General features: G+C 42.7%; 1 protein-coding gene across 3 annotated transcripts in view; it reads left to right on the top strand.

Moving 5' to 3' along the window:
* Positions 1–13,283, top strand: part of NPHP1 (nephrocystin 1) — a 37,115-nt gene extending 23,832 nt beyond the window's left edge. The window contains exons 16-20 of one of the 3 annotated variants that reach the window (XM_073339800.1): positions 514–613; positions 2,308–2,420; positions 9,052–9,125; positions 10,912–10,956; positions 12,881–13,283. In XM_073339800.1, the coding sequence (XP_073195901.1) occupies positions 514–613; positions 2,308–2,420; positions 9,052–9,125; positions 10,912–10,956; positions 12,881–13,090 (542 nt within the window). In that variant the 3' untranslated portion in view covers positions 13,091–13,283. Of the gene's footprint in view, positions 1–513; positions 614–2,307; positions 2,421–9,051; positions 9,126–10,911; positions 10,957–12,811 lie in introns of all 3 variants that reach the window. The other 2 variants (XM_073339798.1, XM_073339799.1) reach the window with 2 other exon arrangements.
* Positions 13,284–17,816: the final 4,533 nt, after the last annotated feature.

Below are 17,816 nucleotides of genomic sequence, written 5' to 3'. Positions count from 1 at the left end.
TGTTGCAGGCCGTGGACAACCTTGGCCTCTCCCAACTCCCTCCAAACAAATGACCTGCTCTTCTCTCTCTTTGTTCTGTCTCATTTGCCCCTCCCCTTCTTACCATTGTTTCAAGGGTCGGATCAACAGGCTGAAAGAGCATATGTCTCTACTTTTACTGAAAAATCATACACTGGTGCCAAGCTTCCCTTCATAGATAAGCACTGACTTTGCTATGCATCTCTCAAGGCTACACATTATTTAAAACAAATCAGAAAAAAGTTCTTTGGTACTTGCTGCCTAGATCATGAGGTTATGAGATGTTGACTTAAGAATTTGCTAATTTTAAATTATTTTTTTTCTTGGTTCAATATCAGAAAGGAAGTTTCCTTTTCATGCTTGAAAAGTGGACTTGGAAACTTAGCTTCACTTTGCCATGAGCATATTTAAATGTTCCTTTTCATTTTATAATACTCTAGCTTCAAAACATCTGATTTAATTTTTGATGTTTATTTCAACTGTTTATGTCTTAAGCAAGCAGTGGTGTTTTCCATCAGATGATAACACTAAAGAAACAGCCTCAACTTCTAGTGAAACTGAGATCATTAAGCACACGATCAAAAGGCATCCTGAAGTAAGTGTTCTACGTATGGAAAAATAAAGTGAAGATCTGTCCATGATACTTTGGGTCAGTGGATCAATTCTAATTTAATGCATAACTTGCAAAAGTTGATCACCAAGTTTTGTCTGTGTTTTTTGTTTTAGAAAGCTCTCTATGTACTTACATAGCCTCAGTTACCATATTATAAACACATATTCCACAAATGTTAATCAAACCATACAGTTCATGAGTTGGGGAAGTGTTGTTATCAGGCAGATTGAGTGACTTCCCTGAGGTCACACAGGAAAACTGCCGGAACTGGAAACTGAAGCCAGCCTCTCGAGTCCTTGTCCACTGCCTTAAGTACAAGAGCATCCTTCCTCTTTATAGGTCCCCTAGTGGAGAGAGTGCTTACCCCAGAAGTGTAACCTCTGTAGAAAACAGTGACCACTGAGGCTACGTATGTTCCCCTCAAAGAACTGAATGTGTGGTACAGGGTTACATGATGATCATTGGCGGAGTCTCCTGCTAATGGAAGCAGGATCAGGAAGAACTCACAAGACCACTGCAAAGGATGAGAAAGCAAGGAAGTTAGCTCCCTTAAGATTCATTTCCTTAGCAACACTACAAATGTTGATAGTGACTTATCACATATTATTGGCCCACTGTGATTTTTCTCTCAAGACAAGATGTCCTTCCCTAGAACAGCTTCAGTGGAGGAATCTAAAAAATGGGAGTGGCATTAATGGAAGAAAGTGGCCAAACACGCTCTCCTATAAAACAGCAGATACTGTGGCTTACTTGGTGGCATCACTGTGATATAGAGAACAATTGGCTTCACATTCAGCTTTGCCTCTGGATGTACAGAGTTGGGGTGTCCTCTTTGAGGGACTAGAGTTCTTTAGCAAAAAAAAAAAAAAGTGTGAAACTGAAGGCACTTAAGGATTCAAACTTGATACAAGTCTTTGGGTTTATATCGGGTTGAAGCTAGAGGAGCCAAGGCATTTACCCCAACTGAACATCTGGCCTAGACTTTGGAAGTCAAGAGAATATTTTTTGGTGCTTTGGTGAAGGTCAGCATATGGCATGTGTGTGAATTAAACATAGGCACTTGGAGAACTCTTTTGGCCCTTAGAATGTACATGGTTACTATTTCAAGATTCATACATAATTTATACTTTGTATTGGAGAGTAAGCTTCTTTAAGAGTGGGATCTGAATTTAGACGGACAATACTGCAGCAGTTGCTATATAAACTAATTTGGCAATTATGGCTTGATCCTCCCCCTTTGTAGTCAATGGGTGTTTTGCCATGGACTTCATCGGAAGAAGAATCAGACCCTTTAAAGAACAATTTAGTCTCTCCAAAGTGTCTCCTGGGTAGGGTTTAAATATGTTGCTGCCTGGGAAAAATCTGAAATTAGATGTGCATTTTAATGACTGTTCTTCCATTTACACAATCAAACTCACAATACTTTTGACTAGCTCTCAATTTTTTCCTGATTCTAAACAGTCTGAGTCATTTATTGGTGGCACTGAACTGCTTCTCACAGTCTATGTATAAAACACATGGTCATAGTGATGGCTTTGTGAATCTGTAACTTCATATAATATATGTTTATTCACATACATTGATATGGCTGTAATATGTTTTCCAGCTTATGGGAATGCATTGCATGAGTTGTTTTGAAAACAAATCTATAACTTTTTATTTTCTCTTTCTAACAGTCTGCTACCAGAAACGTTAATTGGCAGTATGTGCTACATTCATCTCTTGATATTTTATCGACAAATTCTCAGTGATGTGCTCCTGAAGGACAGAATAAGCATGCAAAGTGCTGGTAAGAATTGTTGTTCTAGTGAAAAAGAGTCAGATGGGAAAAGGTAGTGTTGGTACTCTCTGCTTCTGGTCACTTTTTCAGGAAGAGAATGTTTGCAGAATTACTAGAAGTTAGGCCTAGCAGAATATAGTATATTACATGCACCCAAGTTTGTATATATTTTACTTTTCTAAAAAGAAGTTTAAAGATTTGCACAATGTAATAGATCTCAGCCAATTAGGATGGCAGTGTGTTGTTTTTGTAATGTAATCATTTGTCATTAACTCCAGTTTAAGAAAGATCTGGGGCCCATTGTGTTAACTGCCTTATGTTTCCTGCCGTCTTATGCTGTTTAACCTACATGTTCCAATTTTAAGAAGTATGAATGAAAGTAGCACACCGTATCTAGAGTTGTATAGACATTCTATAACCATTCAGTCTGGAGGAACTTCATTTGCAGTTTCCAGAGGAAACTGAATGAAACCTCTTCTCCTTCAGGTTTCAGAGTAGCAGCCGTGTTAGTCTGTATCCGCAAAAAGAACAGGTGCCACAAGTACTCCTGTTTTCTTCTCCTTCAGCCATTTTTAGAGTCCCTTGTTTCTACTCAAGAGTCTTTTTTTAAAGTTTGTTTGTATTTGTATTTCAGGCTAGTAATATTTTAACTTGCATCAAATGAGTTGTCATATTTGACTAAAGTTCTCGCAGTGGAATGCAAACGTTGCAAGCATAGTTTTTTCAGTGAAGTGTAAAAGTCTACTGTAAAAAATTATTTTGAAAAAAGTATTTGTTGCAACACTTGTGGTCCTTATTCACCAAACATTCACTGAGGAGTTAGGAATTCCTCATCACTCAGAATCACAGTGTTGCATTTCCTATGTTTCCAGGTTATCTCCAAATTCTGCTGCAATGCTTTAACAATGCTGAGTATGCATTTCTGCAGTGTACAGCATGACAGGGAATGTCCCTAAAGGAGGGCTTTTTTCACTCTTGAAAATGTTTACAAGGGCCTTTAACTGTCAGGATCCAAACCTAACTTGTTTATTTTTGATGTGTATATTCTCATGATATCTGCAAGCAAACTGGAGAGTGGTTCTATCATTATGGTTAATAATTCTTCTCATGTTTCCCTAATCATGAGGGTACGTAGGAGAGGAGTAGAGGAGCTCTTAAAACCTATGTCTGACAGCAGAAAGAATAAAATCAATGAATCTTAATAGATACAGGTTCAGACATATTCCTTTCAGTAAAAGTATAACAATTTTACTGTGTTCTCTAATTGTGACTATTTAAAAAAGCCACAATGTAATACATTACGAGTGTTAACCATGGTGTAGTAGGTTGATATTTATTCATACTTTAGAATGAGGCTTTCTTCTCTATCTCCCCCCTAGACTTTCTAAATAATGTACAGGCTACTCCCAGGGTAAGGACTTCTGTAGTGCTCTTACCAATAAAATGAAGCCAACATTTCTAGTTCATATTTAGATACCCAAATACGTTTAATTTTCAAAGGTGCTCAAAGTCATAATTCCCATCATGGCTTCCCGAGAGGTAATCTGTGTTGTGGATACTCAGCACATCTTAAAATAAGACCCTTTCTTTAATTTTTAGCATATATAACCTCTCATTATTATTTTATTAAATTAGACTCTGAAGATAAAAAACCAATAATCTACTAAATGAGTTTAAGGCCAGAAGGGACCGTTGTGATCATTGAATGTGACCTCCTGCTTAACAGCCCAGAGAATCTCACACAGTGATTCCTGCAATAACTAATAACTTCAATTTGAGCTATAGCATGTCTTTTGGAAAGACACGGTCTCTTTATTTAGAGACTCCAAGTGATGGAGAATCCTCCACATCTTTAATAAGTTGTTCCAGTGGTCAGTTACCCTTACTGTTAAAAGTTTCTGCCTTATTCTTCTTTGAGTGATTGCACATGTCCATTCCACTATAGGTGTGTGCATGCCTTGTGCACAGTTATCAGAGAACTTTTTCCCTCAGTAGTACCTGTTGGGGTGGGTTGAATGCCCTCTGTCACCACGCGCCACCGTGTGCCAATATAAGAGGGCAGAGCCATCCCTCAGTTCTTTCTATCGTCAGTGACTGTAGGAGTGCTTCCACTCTTGCTATCACAAGTTTATCTCGCTCACTCTTTGTTTATAGTCTGTTTCTCATTTAATGCTTAGTAGTGAGTTTATTTAGTATTCAGTTAGTGGTAGGCTTTTAGCTGCTAGGTCTGTTTTGGACCAGATTTGGTTTTCAGGACCAGAGTCATGCCTTGCTCCCCAGCGTTTAAGTCCTGCTGGTCCTGTGCCAGACTGATGCCGGTCAGTAATCCACACCCCAGCTGGGGGAGGCCTAGGCCAGTGACAAGTGTTACGCTTGTAGAGGGTTTAAGCTGTGCTCAAAAAAGAATACAGCAGTGAGGCTTAAGTGTCTCCTTATGAAGACAGCACTTGGCCCTCCATTGGAGCTGTCATGTTCAGAGCATTCTCTGAGAGGGGCATCAATACTTAGTGCCAGGGCTTTGGAGCGGAGCCCGGGGCTGGAGCGTGGAGCAGCTCCAGAGCAGAGGAGCTGCAGGTTTTTGCCTGGAGCTGGAGCAGAGCCGAAGAACAGCTCCAATGCCCTGGCTAGTGTGCCTCCTGAGATGTCTTCAGCTCCACGTTCAGTGTCTCTGGTACCAAAGGAGAGACACAGAGCTGCCAAAGACATGGTACCTTGCTCAGCAAGACTTTTGGTACCAAGGCCCGCTAAAAGCAAGGCCCCTGCCAGGGACTCTGAGGGAAAGCATTCCCCAGAGTGCTCCTCTCCTGCAAAGGGGGGCTAGTTGACTCTGGAACCTATGTCAGGTCCGTCAAAGCCAACGCCTGAAATTTCTGTTAATCAGACCCAGGATCCAGTTCCAGTACTGACGACACTGGAAGCCTATGCTGCCGCCAGAGATCTAGACACCTTCTCTCGGCTCCAGTGTCCCTAGTAATGCAAGAAGGGTTTCAGCTGCTATCAGCAACTGAGATCCCTGCACCAGCCCTGCAGAAACATGGGGTACCAGTGCCTAGGAGGCTGGTATCTTCCAGGGGAAAGCCACTGTTAATATCCCTGGTCCACATGGATTCAGCTCCACCATTGTCACGGCACTCAGTCATCTTCATCAGATTCTGAAGTGGGATCTTTCGTGTCCCATACCAGACAGGAAGCTTATCCTCCATCTGAGCTGTAGGGTCCATGAATGTCTCAACAGTCCCAGTAAGGGGCAATGGCCAGCACAGCTATGGGGCCCACCACCACCACCACCATATCAGTGGCTGTTCTGGATGCCATGAGGTGTCTCTCCCCCTGCTAGGGCCTCTCCTCATCCATCAGAGTTGGCTTCTTCGAGGGTGCACAGAGGTCATTGGCACTGCACACAATGTTCCCCCATGCCCAGTATCAGGCAACTGGAAGTTGCTCAGACAGCTTCTCCTCCAGCAGAGGCAGGTCAGCCATTGCCTCAGCATCCTCATCAAGAGGTGAGGCTGTAGAGATGGTGAGCGATTCTCCCCTGCCAGAGGATTACAAGGCTCACCAAGAACTGCTTTATGCAGTGTAGTTGTAGCTGTGTTGATCCCAGGATATTAGAGAGATAAGATGGTGAAGTAATATCTTTCATTAAATGCTTGGTGCTGGTAGCTGTGTATCAAAGGAGATTGGGAATCCATGTCTTTTCCTACCTGGGAGACTGGCCAGTAAGGGGCAGGTCTCGATCTCAAGTTCTGTCCCACATGGCAATCATTCAGTCGACCTTCAATGCACTGGAGGTATTACTCAGGACAAATCAATTCTAGAACCTGTGCAAAGAATAGAGTTTATCAGAGCACTACTGGATGCTACAAAAGCCAGAGCGTTTGTGCCCCAGTAAAGGTTCCAAACTCTCCAAAACCTATTATTGCATCGAAAAGTGCATCCCATTACCACAGTGAGCACTTTCCTCAGACTTCTGGGGCACATGGCAGCATGTACGTATGTGGTACAGCATGCCAGCCTTCACCTCAGGAGGCCTCAAGGATGACTAGCGTCAATGTATGCCCTGTTGACATTGTTTAGACAAAGCAATTCACATTCCAGAGGTAGTTTGGTCCTCCCTGGATTGGTGGACAGGCCCTCAGAATGTTAGCATGGGAACCCCTTCGTTTTTCTGCAGCCGGCGCTCACACTGATCACAGATGCCCCACCCCTGGGTTGGGTGGCACATATTGGAACCCTACAAACCCAAGGGCTATGGTCCTCACAGGAGCCGAGGGCTGATGTAAACATCAGGGAACTACGTGCTATCTGTGTAGCCTGTTCAGCCTTTCGCCCAAGTATTCTGGGGGAAAGTGTGCCAGTGTTAATGGACAATACAGCACCTATGTTTTACGTAAACAGACAGTGAGGGGTGCGTTCGTCCCAACTGTATCGGGGGCAGTTCTGCTCTGGGAGATCTGCATAACCAGTTCCGTTACCTCAAAGTGATTTACAGCCTGAGAGAGTAGAACACACTGGCAGATCACCTACGCAGATCTTTCTCCGCTCACTACGAGCCAGACACAGCCAGGCCCATCTTCCAGCTGTGGGAATTCCCCAAGTGGACCTGTTTACAACAAAGACCAACAGAAAATGCCATCAGTTCTGCTCCCAAGGGGGGTCACAGCCCTGCATCTTTGATGGACACTTTCCAGCTATCATGGAGAAACTCCCTGCTGTATGCCTGTCCTCCAAAACCATTACTATCCGGAGTTCTATTCAAGGCCAGGTAGGATCATGCTTGCCTCATTCTAATAGCACCAGCATGGCCTTGCTAGCATTGTTGGTGAGGCCTCTTTCACCTCTCTCATTAGATTCTGATGCGATTTCTCAGTACCACAGCTGCCTTCTCCATCCCAACCTACAGGCCCTCCACTTGATGGCATGGATGCTTCATGGCTAACTAGAAGTGACTCGACCGAAAAACATTCAGGAGGTGCTTCTGAAGAGCAGAAAGCCTTCAACTAGGTGTATTTATCTGGCCAAATGGAAACTGTCTGGTTTCAGCAGAGGTCTCCAAGGCAGGTTTCCATTAACCACATTGTGGATTATCTGTTGCACCAAAAACATCAAGGCCTATCGGTTAGTTCCATTAAAGTACATTTGGCAGCTATTTCAGCATTCCACCCTCCACTGGGAATAGACTGTTGTTTTTTTCCAGCCCCATAACTATAATATTTCTAAAAGGGCTGCACAGATTATGCCCTCTGGTTCAACAACCTGTTCTGCCATGGGATCCCAACCTCATGCTAACAAAGTTAATGGGGCCTCCCCTTGAAGCTGTTGTGGCATACTTCCTACTCCACTTCTCTATGAAAGTGGTGTTTATGGTTCCAATAACCTCACAAGGGGAGTGGGCAAACTGAGAGCCTTGGTCTCAGGACTTTTGTACACAGTTGCCCATAAAAACAGAGTTTACCTATGTCCTCATCCGAAATTCTTGACAAACGTGGTTTCCAATTTCCACATGAACCAGGAAATGTATTTGCCAATGTTCTTCCAAAAGCCTTATATGCACACAGATGAGCAAAAGCTTCATTTTTTGGACATGAGAAAAGCATTGGCTTTCTACTTCAACCACACCGGACCATTTTGGTCCTCAGTTATTTGTTGCAACTGCAGACAGGGCAAACGGCAAATCGGTTTCCACTCCGAAGATTTCCTGATGGATTTCCTTTTGCATTCGGTTGTGCTGCCAGTCAGCTAATGTCACAACACCCCCAAGAGTATTGACTCATTTGATTAGAATGCAAGCAGCATCAGGGGCCTTCCTAGTGCAAATTCCTGTTCAAGACGTTTGTCAGGCAGCAACCTGATCATCAGTTCACGCTTTTGCTGCTCATTATGCCATTTCCCATTAGTTCAGGAATGATGCCAGTTTTGGACAGATCGTTCTGCAATCACTGGTCAGGTAGACCGCAAGCCCACGTCTCCCTTATTCTGCAGTGGTGCACTGTGGCAGAGGGCACTCAAGTCATTGTAACTGAGGGAAAATGTTCCCTGTCAACTGTGCATGAGGTACGCACACACCTACAGTGGAATGGACGTGTGCAACACATGTCGAAGAACAACAGTTACGGAAAAGTAAGTAACTCTTCTTTTTTTTCTAGTCTAATTTTTTCTAGATTCAGCTTCCAACCAATGGATCTCATTATACCTTTTTCTGTGTAGGGAAAACCAGGCAAGATGGATATTGTTCAGAGTTATGTAAAAGTTATTTGTATATTTCTTTAAATAACGAATACTCCTGAATTAGGCAGTTTAAAATGCCTATTAAACTCTATAAAAAGAATTCAGTATTTCATTTTCCTGATACATTTTGAAAATGGTCAATTACTAATATTTACTAAACCTTGAGTATTTCACCTTTAAAATGTGGATACAATAGAACAGTACAATAGTTTACATTGTGTTCAATCTGTTAGTCTTTAAAGTGCCACCGGACTCCTCTTTGTTACTGTGTTCAGGGGTACTACTCAAAATCATGAGAAAGTGCAATGATATTTTTAATGCTGAAATTCTGAATCATTTTTAGTGCGGATGTAATTGTAATCTTATTTAAAATCTCATTAATCATAATAGAGATAATTGTTTTCCATTTCAGATTTAATCAGTAATCCTATTTTAGCAACTTTCCCCAAACTCATGGAGCAGCCTGACCTTATGGATGCACTTAGGGTATGTAATACATAGTATATTGTTATGACACTTGTAGGCTTTTAAGGTATTACAAGTGATTTGGTGAGGTTTTTTTGTTGTCTTGTAAGTAGTAAATGGAAAAAGCAAATGACAGAGAAACTACAGTTCTTTCAAGCATGTGCAGATTCGATGAGCCTACATTCCTTTTTTACTCATTTACATCATAATTAAGGAAGGCAATCAAGTACATGTGACAGAAGCAAAGCAGAAAGATGTATAAATACTACTTCAAAATTTTCCCATAGTGTCTGGAGACGGATTCTTTTGGGAGTGGGGCAAGGGTGAACTATTTAACAGGAAAGAACTGAACAAATGAATTGAAATAGTACAGTTTAAAAGCAGACTTTAATTTTACTAACATCTTTCTTTTTTTCATATTTACTGCTCTTCACAATTTGTTAATGGATTAAATTCAACCAGTACACAACTGGTGTTCTTCTGTCAGGGAAATGGACATGCCCACCAAGTAAAATGCAGATTTTTGTGGCATCAGAAAGTATTTGGCATTCCAATGTTATCTGCAAAATGTAGGGTTTCAATAAAAAATATTAAACCTGTGTAGTTGTGAATATAACCTTGCAGATGTAAACCAGTGCACTGCTGTCTTCCTGAGTCTGCAGACACACTGTAGTAGTAACTCTGAGATACGAGCTGCCACGATGATCTCAAAGTGGTATTAAGCAAGTTGATTGCTAATCGTCTTAGCAGAAACATTTACTGTTCAGCCATATGGTTGATGTTCTTCAAAAATAAGGTTGCAAATTAAAAATTTACAATTTTTTTTTAATAGTGACAATTTAAATAAATTCAATTATTTGCAGTCTTCAGGTTTTCTCCTTGTCTACACTCACCTCAGTCCAAATTAAGGAACCAAAGTTAAATGTTACAACACTGTTTGGTCACCCAGTCTGAAGAAGGCCCAAACTGTGTTAGAATTGTTTTCTTAAAAAATGATTGACCTTAGATTATTTTTAATGGGGTTCTAACTAGTTAGGGGCAACTTCTGGTGATTTCTATACAATTTGGTCCAGCAGTCATTCGTTTAAATAATGATAATACACATTTAGATTCCTTAAACATAAGGAAGGCAAAGTTCAGATGTGAACTAAACAAAAAATAAACTCTTATAAAATTCCCCATTGAAACACCGTAGATTTTGGCAAAAATTCCCCCAATGAAATCTAATTGATTTTGGGAATAGACTGAGCTGACTTCATCAAAACTCCCTGCAGATTACCACTGCTCCTGGAAATGACCATAATTATGCACCCCCTTGACAAAAGGGACATGGAAACCACCTTTATTTATTCCTTGAATCCTCCTTGTCCTCTTTGGGTCCATGACATTTCCCAGATGGTGAGAAGAATGTTAGAGTATTGAGTGGGGGGTCACTCTCTGGTCTCCCAGAGGTACTTAAAAGTTCCAGGAAAAACTTTTCTCCTCCCCCTGCTCTCTTTCTCTCTGTCATTTCCCTCTCATCCTTCCAGTCCAAGTCCTGTCCTGCTAAACACACTTGTTCTGGAGAATGTATGGCAGTGACTAGAAAGATAGGTGGAGGGAGGACAGATCCCAGATTTGTGCTAGAAATCTCTGCATCCTGTTTTGTGGCCTCGTCTGCTCTTTGATGTCTGAGGACAATACTCCAAGTATCAACTGGATTGAATCAAGTCAAAGAAATGTCTTTTGCAGCTCAAAAAATGTCCTTAAATGCATCTTCACAGTTTTCCAAACTCAGTCTGATGTCAAGTTCTGCATTTTATTTTAGAGTGCTTGGGCAGAAAAGGAAAGCACATTAAAGCGATCAGAAAAGGTAATAACAGATTTTCTGTATGCGATATTAAATCTTATCCAAGCCAAAGGTATTTCTATCAGTGCTTGTAACAGGGCGAGACTCACCCCTGCAGCGCCACCTGTCAGTCGTCCTGGGAATTAGCTCTTTTGACCCAGAGTGCCCTCTGCAGGCTGGTGCCTTGCTGCGCCTAGCCCCCCTGTCCCTCCCAGACCCGATGTCCTTTGTGCTTGGGCGCTGCCCCCTGGCATTACACCCGCTCTCTGGGTCTCTCCACACAGGGAAACCCCCAGCCACTATCCCCACCTCGCTTCAGTGGCTACTGCCAGTCACCATCTAGCCCCCTTTCACTGGGGCCGACTGCAGTCAGTAAAAGCCAATCATCACAGGCAAGGGGGGTTTGGACCAGCTGCCTCTGCCTACCCTGGGCCGCATCCTTGCACCTTTCTGGCCTTTAACAAGGCTGCAGCCTGGGGCTTTTCCAGGCGGGAGCTCCCTTGCCATATTCCCCAGCCCTGCTCCCCTCAGGTACTCTATTCAGCTTCCCAGCAGTCAGGCCTTCTCCCTCTAGAGACAGAGAGAGACTGTTTGCTCCTGGCCCACTGCCCTCTTATAAGGGCCAGCTAGGCCCTGATTGGGGCGTGGCCACAGCTGAGGCTGCTTCTCCCTTCAGCCTTCCCCAGCCACAGCCCTCCCCTGGGGCTGCATTTAACCCCTTCCGGGCAGGAGCGGGGTGACCACCCCGCTACAGTGCTGTAACTCGATGGAATAATTTCTGTCGCTAAAATGATTATAGTACTTACTTCTAAACTGATTTCTGTCATTAACAGAAATGGGATGAGAAGAATTAAGTACTATAAATGCAGTTCTTCCCATCCTTTTTCATCCACACTTGTAGTATAGTATCAAAGCAACAAAGAAGGGATGTGATGTTAGCTTATAATTATAGCCAGCTTGCCTCAGTGTTAATATAGGATCGTCATGGGTTGCTTTCAACCCTCATAGTCCATAAATGTAAATATCCCCTAGTGGTTTTTGGTCAGTGTAGTATGACGGACTATTTTGTTTTATAAACAAATAATACTGAACATACATGTTTTATTGGCTGTAGGCCACATGCTTTTAAAGTTGAACTGCTAAGAATAAAAAGGTACCCCTTGTAGTTTTGTTGGGGCCTGAACTAAAGGCCATTGACGTCAATGGGAGATTTGGATCAGGTCCTTGACATACTGTATAAAGATTACATCAGTTTTTCCCGTAATAAATAAGCTTCCCTCCAGCAAAACCAGTGAAGACAAGACTGGAAATCCCTGGTATTTCAAATGTAAAAACACAAACAGGAAAAACATTTTTCTGGGGGAAAAGAAAAGGGGCTTTAAGACTGTCTCTATAGGGTAGATATTAAAGGAGCAGTAAAGGACACACACAGTTTTTCCCTTTACACTTAACAGTTTCATGTTATTTCCTTTTTTCAGTTAAGCTTCTTTCACAAAGGAGCCCATTTGTATCAAGGCAGTTTTATCAGGAGTGTCATGAAATAGAATTGGTACTTGTTGGCCCCACTGTATTTTAGTACATTAAAGTATAGTGCAAGAAAAGTTAGGGTTAAACATTTTAAAATAAACCAAATTAGGCACACTAAACATCAGTGTACATGATAACACTGCTGGCATTTACATGACAGTAATTTTTTGAAGCATCGTGGGTTTCTCAACACCGAATATCTAAAGATGTTCCTGAGAACTGGGAATAACAGTCAGCAGAATTACTATATCTTCTCATTTTGGTTTTGTACATATGACTCACTAGAAATGCTTTCAAACCACACAGGCTTTTGCGGGGGCCTTTCTGAACGATTTCATTTTCTTACTTTTAGAGAGACCAAGAATTTCTGAAGTCTGTGTTTTTCCTGGTGTACCATGACTGTGTCTTCCCTCTTCTCCAGTCCACTTTCCTCCCAGAGCACAAGTGGGCAGATGAAGAGTCTGAAGCCTCGCGCTGGAAAGTGATTGCTGACTTCCTGAAGCGGAACCAAGAAAAAGACAGTGCACTCTACTCTCTGCTCTCCTCAGAAAGTGTTCATAAAGCTTTTGATATTTCAGAGATCACATACGACTTCTTAGGGCAAGCAAGGAAGAGCAGTGCCTCAGTTTGAGTGGACTTTTAAGGCCCTTACACTGTCGCGTGTACAAGACTAAATTAAAAACATAACTAATCATCTTACCAAAATGAGAGAGGATTATATTACCACATGGGTTGGGTTTATTGTTTGTCCAAAGCATATTTTGCAAGCAAATTGTATTGTACATAACAATATTTGCACATCATAAACTTTTTTTTACACAGCATATACTACTGGTTTATAACAAGTATTTTATCTCCTTATTTACATGATTTTACAAAAAAGCTTTGTTTTCATTTTCAAATGAGTACCGTTATCAGTGAAATCCATTGCTCCTCCTGTTTTGTGTAGCTGAGTGTTGTGAAGCAAAAGTAACCCATTATCCTCCTTCAAAAACCCTCCTTAAAACTCTCCTTTGCCGCGATGCCTACAAAAACCGGCTAGGCTGCTGTCATGCTGAGACCAATATTGCCTTATTGTTTCCTTGTACTCCCATATGGGTTTGTCTGCATCCGTCTGTTGTCTCTTGACTTATATTTAGATGATCCCTGCCTCAAAGAGCTGACAATCTTTTTGTTCTATGCCTAGCAACTTGGGATCTTGGTCTATGACTAGAGGTCCTAGGCAGTGCAATAATACAAATAATAAGAACATAATGGCTATACTGGGTTTGACCAATGGTCCATCTAGCCCAGTACCCTGTCTTCCGACAGTGGCCAATGCCAGGTGCTTCAGAGGGAATGAACAGAACACGGAATCGTCAAGTGATCCATCCCCGGTTGCCCATTCCCAGCTTCTGGCAAACAGAGGCTAGGGACACTTCAGAGCATGGTTTTCATCTCTCCCCATCCTGGCTAATAGCCATTGATGAATCGATGTGCCATGAATTTATCTAGTTCTTTTTTGACCCCTGTTATAGTCTTGGCCTTCACAACATCCTCTGGCTAAGAGTTCCACAGGTTGACTGTGTTGTATGAAAAAATACTTTGTTTTGTTTATTTTAAACCTGCTGCCTATTGATTTCATTTGGTGACTCCTAGTTCTTGTATTATGAGAAGGAGTAAACAACACTTCCTCATTTACTTTCTCCACACCAGTCATGATTTTATAGACCTCTAGCATATCCCCCCTTAGTCGTCTCTTTTCCATGCTGAAAAGTCCCAGTCTTATTAATCTCTCCTTATATGGAAGCTGTTCCATACCCCTGACCATTTTTGTTGCTCTTTTTCTGAACCTTTTACAGTTCCAATATATCTTTTTTGAGATAGGGCGACCATAGCTGCATGCAGTATTCAAGGTGTGGACATACCATGGATTTATAGAGAGGCAATAGGATATTTTCTGTCTTATTATCTATCCCTTTCCTAATGATTCCCAGCATTCTGTTCGCTTTTTTGACTGCTGCTGCACACTGAGTGGATGTTTTCAGAGAACTATCCACAATGACTCCAAGATTTCTTTCTTGAGTGCGAACAGCTAATTTAGTCCCTGTCATTTTATATGTATAGTCGGGATTATGTTTTCCAATGTGCATTACTTTGCATTTATCAACATTCAGTTTCATCTGCCATTTTGTTGCCCAGTCACTCACTTTTGTGAGATCCCTTTGTAACTCTTCACAGGCAACTTTGTACTTAACTATCTTGAGTAATTTTGTATCTGCAAATTTTGCCACCTCACTGTTTACCTCTTTTTCCAGATCACTTATGAATATGTGGAATAGGACTGGTCCCACTACAGACCCCTGGGGAACGCCACTATTTACCTCTCTCCATTCTGAAAACCGACCATTTTTTCCCTACCCTTTGTTTCCTATCTTTTAACCAGTTTCTGATCCATGAGAGGGCCTTCCCTCTTATCCCATAACAAATAATATTAATGAAGCATGGACCATAAAGTTGAGCCAACTATTTAGATGTAACAATATTTTCTATAGTTCATTTAGAATGGCTGTGTTCACGTCTCAGTTTCAATATGGGCGTCTCCTTAATGAGAAAAATGCAGGAATCTAGGCACAATGCCCAAGTGACCAGGTAAATTAGTACGCAAAGAAAACAGCAATAAAATACTTTTTTTTAGGGAACTAGTTTAGCAAAGTCAATCAGGCTGAGAAATAAGTATTCATCATGCATTCCCAAGTAATGAGCAGCAGGATACTACTGTACTTCAGAAGAATATTTTTAGTGTTTTCTTTAGGACACTCAGAAAAGGTGTGTTGGTTTTGTTGCTAAGCAGGGGCTCAACAGGATAAATAAAACCTCTATACTCTTATAATGTTAAACAGATACCTGTGTTTTGAGGTTTGGTGTCAAGTTATCACTGACTTACTTCTATTGTAACCACCGCCATTAACAACTTTTAATCTTTTATTAAACTCCTGGAAGAAGGAGGAAAAGCCCAGACTTGCATTAGAAACTTAGGAGAAAAAGTGTTTATACAACTTTTTATTTCTTTTCCCTCTCGCTGGATAGAGCCTTTTACTGGAAAAGTTCCTTGCTTGACAGTCTGTTAGATGGTGTTAAATGTGTTTGTTGGGAAAAGATCAGTTATTGGTATTGTCTTGAGTTGTTCTGAGTCTAGTCCCGCATTTGGTCACCGGGAACTGTTGTAGTAAGTGGCACCAGACAGTCTCTCTGCTCTCCCTGCTGGCACAAGGCCTGTCTGGAGTGCCCAGGAAACAGGTGGGGCCGGCCAGCAGTGCCAGGAGCCTGGGGGCAGGGCCTGAATGCAGTTTGGAGGAGATTGGAAAGGGATTCGCCGAAGACATGGAGCGGAAGGACTCCTGCCGCCGAATTGCCACCAAAGACCCGCAGCAGAAGAAGCGGCGGCGGGTCCTTCACCCCCGGTGTGTTCGGCGGCACTGAAGGACCGAAGTGGGGGAGGGGGAAATGGAGAGAAGATTGGATGAGGAGCCAGAGGGGAAGGGGGATGGAATTGATACTGGCTGGGCAAGGAACGTGGGACCAGGAGCGAGGAGCCTGGGATGGTACTTCCAGAGAGGTGGGACTAGTGTTTGCTAGGCAAGGACATTGGGGGTAAGATGAGTAGCTTGAGAATGGATACTGGGACTAGCTAGGTAAAGGGTTGCACTGGAACCAGGGGTGGGGCAGAGACAGGTTGGAGAAGATAGGCAAGAGTTTGAAAGTTGCACAGACACCCTTAACTCTGGCATTTCCTAACTTTTAAGTCCGTGATACAACCTCAATAATGTTTTTTTAATGTAGGTTTTGTGTCTCTCTTACATATTGGGTAAGCACTGTCCAGGGTAGGCCTGCATTGCAAATCAAGTAGGCATACCAGTGCCAGCTTTAATCCTGCTAGCATGGGTAACAAGAGCAGTAAAGACATGGCGGTGTGGCCCCTGGCATGGGCCAGCAACCTGTGTACTCAGGGTCCCTGGCAGGCTTATCCTGGGGCAGCTGGTCTGGGCTGATATCCATGCTGCCGTGTCCTCATTATCACTGTTACCTCTGCCAGCTACATTAAAACTGGCGTGGCTATGCCCACCCATGCTGCAGTCAGACCTTAATTTGTGGTGCAGATGTACTGTAACGTGCAGGGGAGAGGGCAGTGCTGTAGGGGGAGTTAACAGATTGGACATACCAAAGGGTGAGAACTTATTTAGGGTAGTCCGAGGGGCAAGACCTGGGTGAAATAATCTCTTAATGGGAGGAGTGGAAGACCCAGAACTTGGGAGGTTTGAGAATTAGCAGATAACGCACTGTAGGAAACATTCCTGCCCTGGCAGGGTGATGGACTGGATTTCTTAATACATTTCCCTCTCTAATTTTTGTTATTCTTTTCTAAGAGTCAGCAAAACCTTGGAGAAGATTAAGGCATTGATTACACACTGCATGGCATTGCCGGTTTGCAGGCGAACTCCTGGGGCCCTGGTGCATACATATGTGTGTAAGTACACGCTGTTATGGAGCCCCAGGGTCTGGTCTATGGCCTTTGGCGGCTGGGATTCCTGTCTCCGTGGCTCCCTGCAGTGAATCCAGCCAAGTGGGAGTCCTGCGTGAATATCGTACTGTGCCCCTTCAGGGCATAATTCTCTCAGTGAGCGTTCAGAGCAACACAGGCAGCCTTTGCAAAACAAGGTTACCGTTTATGAGTCACCTGGCTACAGAGTCTGAAAGTCCTTTGGGTTAGAACAGAGAGGCAGATGTTACACCATGGTCCATTGTGGTCAAACCAGTGCCATGAGGTGATGGTCTCCCTCTCTGGCTCCTTCTCTCGTCCCTTTTGTCCACCCAGGTGATTGCTCCCGAGTCCCTCCAAAGGGCAGTCCTTGTCCCCATCGCCTAGCACTTTCCCCATTGGTTCTCCAGCTCAGTGCACATGTCCCATCTGCTGGGTTTTCCTGCTGTTCAGTGTAGATTGTTCAGTCATTGGGGTGTCTCTTTGTCTTGCTGGATCCTCTGTTGATCTGGGTTGGTTTCAGCATGGTCTTTAATGGCCCAGACAGCTAGGTGACACACCCATTATGGCTTGTATTTTGTCCTGACAGCAGAGTTAATCCTCCCATTCCCTGCCAGGTAGCTGTGCAAGGTGTAGGAGGAAACTGAGGCACATATCAGAATCCTAAAAATATTACAAATCATTCCCACTTTGTCACTCATGCTCTTATTCCCTTTCCAACGAATGTACTTTTGACAAGGTTCCTTCCCCACTCTGAACTCTAGGGTACAGATGTGGGGACCTGCATGAAAAACCCCCTAAGCTTATTTTTACCAGCTTAGGTTAAAACTTCCCCAAG

The sequence above is a fragment of the Lepidochelys kempii genome, chromosome 3 (assembly GCF_965140265.1).
Source record: "Lepidochelys kempii isolate rLepKem1 chromosome 3, rLepKem1.hap2, whole genome shotgun sequence".
In the NCBI taxonomy this organism is placed as follows: Eukaryota; Metazoa; Chordata; order Testudines; family Cheloniidae; genus Lepidochelys; species Lepidochelys kempii.
This window is presented reverse-complemented; position numbering and strand designations above follow the sequence as displayed.